The 3546-nt window shown below is 43.5% G+C and overlaps 1 protein-coding gene across 3 annotated transcripts; it reads left to right on the plus strand.

Annotated features, from left to right (window-relative positions):
* The first annotated feature begins 1565 nt into the window (after positions 1–1565).
* Positions 1566–2957, plus strand: zgc:103759 (U8 snoRNA-decapping enzyme). Of its 3 annotated transcripts, none has more exons than XM_039014118.1 (5): positions 1566–1624; positions 1816–1955; positions 2100–2140; positions 2244–2466; positions 2562–2957. In XM_039014118.1, the coding sequence occupies exons 2-5, from the start codon at positions 1824–1826 to the stop codon at positions 2769–2771; spliced, it is 606 nt and encodes a 201-aa protein (XP_038870046.1). In that variant the 5' UTR covers positions 1566–1624; positions 1816–1823; the 3' UTR covers positions 2772–2957. The 3 variants fall into 3 exon arrangements, with proteins under 3 accessions (XP_038870046.1, XP_038870045.1, XP_038870043.1); XM_039014117.1 differs by having other exon boundaries at positions 1576–1726; XM_039014115.1 differs by having other exon boundaries at positions 1576–1955.
* Positions 2958–3546: the final 589 nt, after the last annotated feature.

Below are 3546 nucleotides of genomic sequence, written 5' to 3' on the forward strand. Positions count from 1 at the left end.
TATGTTACAGTATAATATGTCTTTGTTTTTTCACTTTACACTGGATGACCCGTCAACTAAAACTTCTGTTAATGACAATGCCTCCATGCAACGTAAAATCAATTAGAGGAAGTTTCAGTACCACTAATGATTTAGTTACGGGGGTGAGCGATAGAAGTCATGGTTACCTGCAGGAAGTCCCCAGAGTGCTGTGCATAGAGGAGAGCCAAGGTACTTGGAACATAGTGGACTCCTGTATCCCATCTCTGTCAGCTAGGCAAAGACCAACTTCCCCACCACATAGTGACAGTGGAGAGAGGGATGGAGAAAGAGTAAAAGTACAAAAACTGCCAGAGTAAAAGTAATCAAATCTGTATTTCAAATAGACTATCTCAAAGTGTGCAGTTAGTGGTTTACAATATTGGCTATTTAGTTTGGAGTTTGATCACTCTCCCTCACCCCATCTCAATCAAGGGCCTCTTCCCCAGTGAGGGCCTTCCGTGTCTGTTCTCCCCCTGCCTCTCCATCCTCTGCCACTCCCTCGCAGTCATGCTGGTCTTTCAAGTCCTCATTCCATACTAACCCATTGATAACTTAGCTAGCTAGCTACAATGCTCTTGGTTAAATCAAACATACTAACTTTTATACGTGGTTAAATATTAACTAGCTAGCTACTAGCTGACGCTAACCTAGCATGCCTAATCAATAGCCTGATTTAATAACAGAATATTGAAATCATAGTTGATTAGTTAGGTTTTTGACTGAAAAACGTTCAATATTAATTTGAGAGCAGAGATTTTTGTTTTGTTTTACAGAGATACTGTACTCTCACAAATACACTTCATTCCCACATGGATTTCACCTCTCTCACCAAAAAAGATTTGCTCTCGCAACTGTAATCGTTTACTATAATTTTATTACAGGTGAAAATTACACCAGTAGATTTTATGCCCCTGGCCAAATGGGCCAATGAGTGGAAAAAAAGTTAACATTGGATACTGGTAAAATTATTAATCTAAAAGTTATGCTCTTAACCTGGCAACATGGGCCTGGGAGGCTCACAGGGATATTGATATCCACAGTATTCCACCAATTATACATTTTTCAACTCAGTACTTATTGTAATTCCCCCCTTTTGTTGTTGTTGCATAGATGCACTGTAATTTAAGCTGTAAAACTGCAAAGTTCTCTCTGCCTCATGGTAAAATGTGTAGAATTCCAGGAAATTAGCTTGAAAACAGATTGGTTCTCTCCGATGCCAAGGGATGGGCCTTCCCAGGCCAGAGACTTGGTTTGTCTAGCCCTGCACTGCCAAAGTCATAGTAAAACTCCTTGTATGCTATTTTTATTTAACTCAAGTTGTGTTCTGATTATGAGGGGGTCCCCGATTCATTTGCTATCACAAAAGGGGTTCCTGGGGGTCCCAAGCCGCAAAAAGTTTGAGAACCCCCTGCTCTACTGTACAAGCAGATGCCACAGGTTAAATGCTCTGTGGGAGCTAAACTCCAGCCCTCCAGGTGGCGATATAACGCCTTATCCTGATTTCAGCTAACCCATTTCCTAACGAGGCAGAAGCTTCCTGCTTCTGGTTGTAAACAGAAAGGAGTTGCAGCTGGCTGTGGTCATCCACACTTTTACAGTAGCTGTATGTATTTACAATACAATATATGATAGAATCTCCGAGACTTGAAAAGAGGGACAGATGAAGGTGGAACAGATCTATAAATTGGAGTAGCAGAGTTTGGTGGTGTGTACAGTGTGTGTATGTATAGGCAGCAGCATGGCCAGTGGACAGCTGTACAGAGGGAGCGTTAATGTGTGTGTGTGTGTGTACAGGCGGCAGCATGGCCAGTGGACAGCTGTCTAGAGAAGAGGCGTTGGCGTGTGTGGGGTGCAGACATGCATGTCACATATTGCTCTATGCAGACACAGAAGCTCAGCTGTTCGAAGAAATCCCCATCAGACACATCATACTGGTGAGAGAGCAGGATGTGTGCGTGCACGTGTTAGTAATCTCCACAATCAGAACCAAATCTCCTGGGCACACTGGTCGGTGGCCAGGTATATTTTGCCTGTCATGAGAGACTAGTGTTAGTTACTTCATTTATCTCCCTCCACAGATGCAGATGCGTTTCGATGGTCTGTTGGGTTTCCCTGGCGGGTGAGTGATGTCATACAGAGAATATTACTCTAGACTAGTGGAAGGGACGGATTGGGATTCAGAATACTGTATATGTGCTCTGACATCTGACCTTTGACCTCAGTCTCGTTGACCCGTCAGAAGAATCTCTAGAGGAGGGCCTGAGCAGGGAACTGTGGGAGGAGCTGGGCTTCTCACTGTCAGTCACCGTGGAGGATCATGTGTCTTCCTGCCACAACCCTTCCTCTCAACTCGTTACTCACTTCTATGCCCGGAGAATGGAAGAGAAAGAGATCAGGGAGGTCGAAAAGGCAGCTGCTAGCACAGCAACAGACCATGGCCATGAGGTAGCATTTGTGTGTACAGTATGTGTTCATTTGTCTTTCCGGCATTCCTTGCATCCTATCTCCCCGCTACCTTCTCAACCCCTCCTATCTTCCAGGTGATGGGGATGGTCCGAGTTCCTCTCTACACACTAAAGGGAGGAGGAGGAGGGCTTCCCTCATTCTTGTCCCACTCCTTTATTGGGAACTCTCGATCTCAGCTGGAGGACGCTCTAGTGCGCTTCGGCCTGGTGACACCCGAGGAGCTACAGACAGCACTCACACACGCAGAGCAGAGGAGAAAACAACCTTGGGGGGGGGCAGCCTAATCACACACACAATGTAAGAAATTACATTAAATATTACTATTTCCTGTTAGTATGTTACACACAGTTCTGTATTATCAAATTGTATAACTTACTCTATATACAGTTGAAGTCGGATGTTTACATACACCTTAGCCAAATACATTTAAACTCAGTTTTCACAATTCCTGACATTTAATCCTAGTAAAAATTCCCTGTCTTAGGTCAGTTAGGATCACCATTTTATTTTAAGAATGTGAAATGTCAGAATAATAGTAGAAAGAATTATTTATTTCACCTTTTATTTATTTCATCACATTCCCAATGGGTCAGAAGTTTACATACACTCAATTAGTATTTGGTAGCATTGCCTTTAAATAGTTTAACTTGGGTCAAATGTTTTGGGTAGCCTTCCACAAGCTTCCCACAATAAGTTGGGTGTATTTTGACCCATTCCTCCTGACAGAGCTGGTGTAGCTGGGTCAGGTTTGTTGGCCTCCTTGCTCGCACACACTTCTTCAGTTCTACACCACACATTTTCCATGGGATTGAGATCAGGGCTTTGTGATGGCCACTCCAATACCTTAACTTTGTTGTCCTTAAGCCATTTTTCCACAACTTTGGAAGTATACTTGGGGTCATTGTCCATTTGGAAGACCCATTTGCGACCAAGCTTTAATTTCCTGACTGATGTCTTGAGATGTTGCTTCAATATATCTACATACTTTTCCTACCTTATGATGCCATCTATTTTGTGAAGTGCACCAGTCCCTCCTGCAGCAAAGCACCCCCACAACAT

This window comes from Salvelinus namaycush, chromosome 19, assembly GCF_016432855.1.
Source record: "Salvelinus namaycush isolate Seneca chromosome 19, SaNama_1.0, whole genome shotgun sequence".
Classification (NCBI taxonomy): Eukaryota; Metazoa; Chordata; class Actinopteri; order Salmoniformes; family Salmonidae; genus Salvelinus; species Salvelinus namaycush.

Coding starts and splice junctions, on each gene's coding strand:
- zgc:103759 (XM_039014115.1), top strand. CDS start 1,794: ATGTGTGTGTGTGTGTGTACAGGCGGCAGCATGGCCAGTGGACAGCTG. Junction 1,956..2,099: donor CCATCAGACACATCATACTG/GTGAGAGAGCAG, acceptor CTCCCTCCACAG/ATGCAGATGCGTTTCGATGG. Junction 2,141..2,243: donor CTGTTGGGTTTCCCTGGCGG/GTGAGTGATGTC, acceptor CTTTGACCTCAG/TCTCGTTGACCCGTCAGAAG.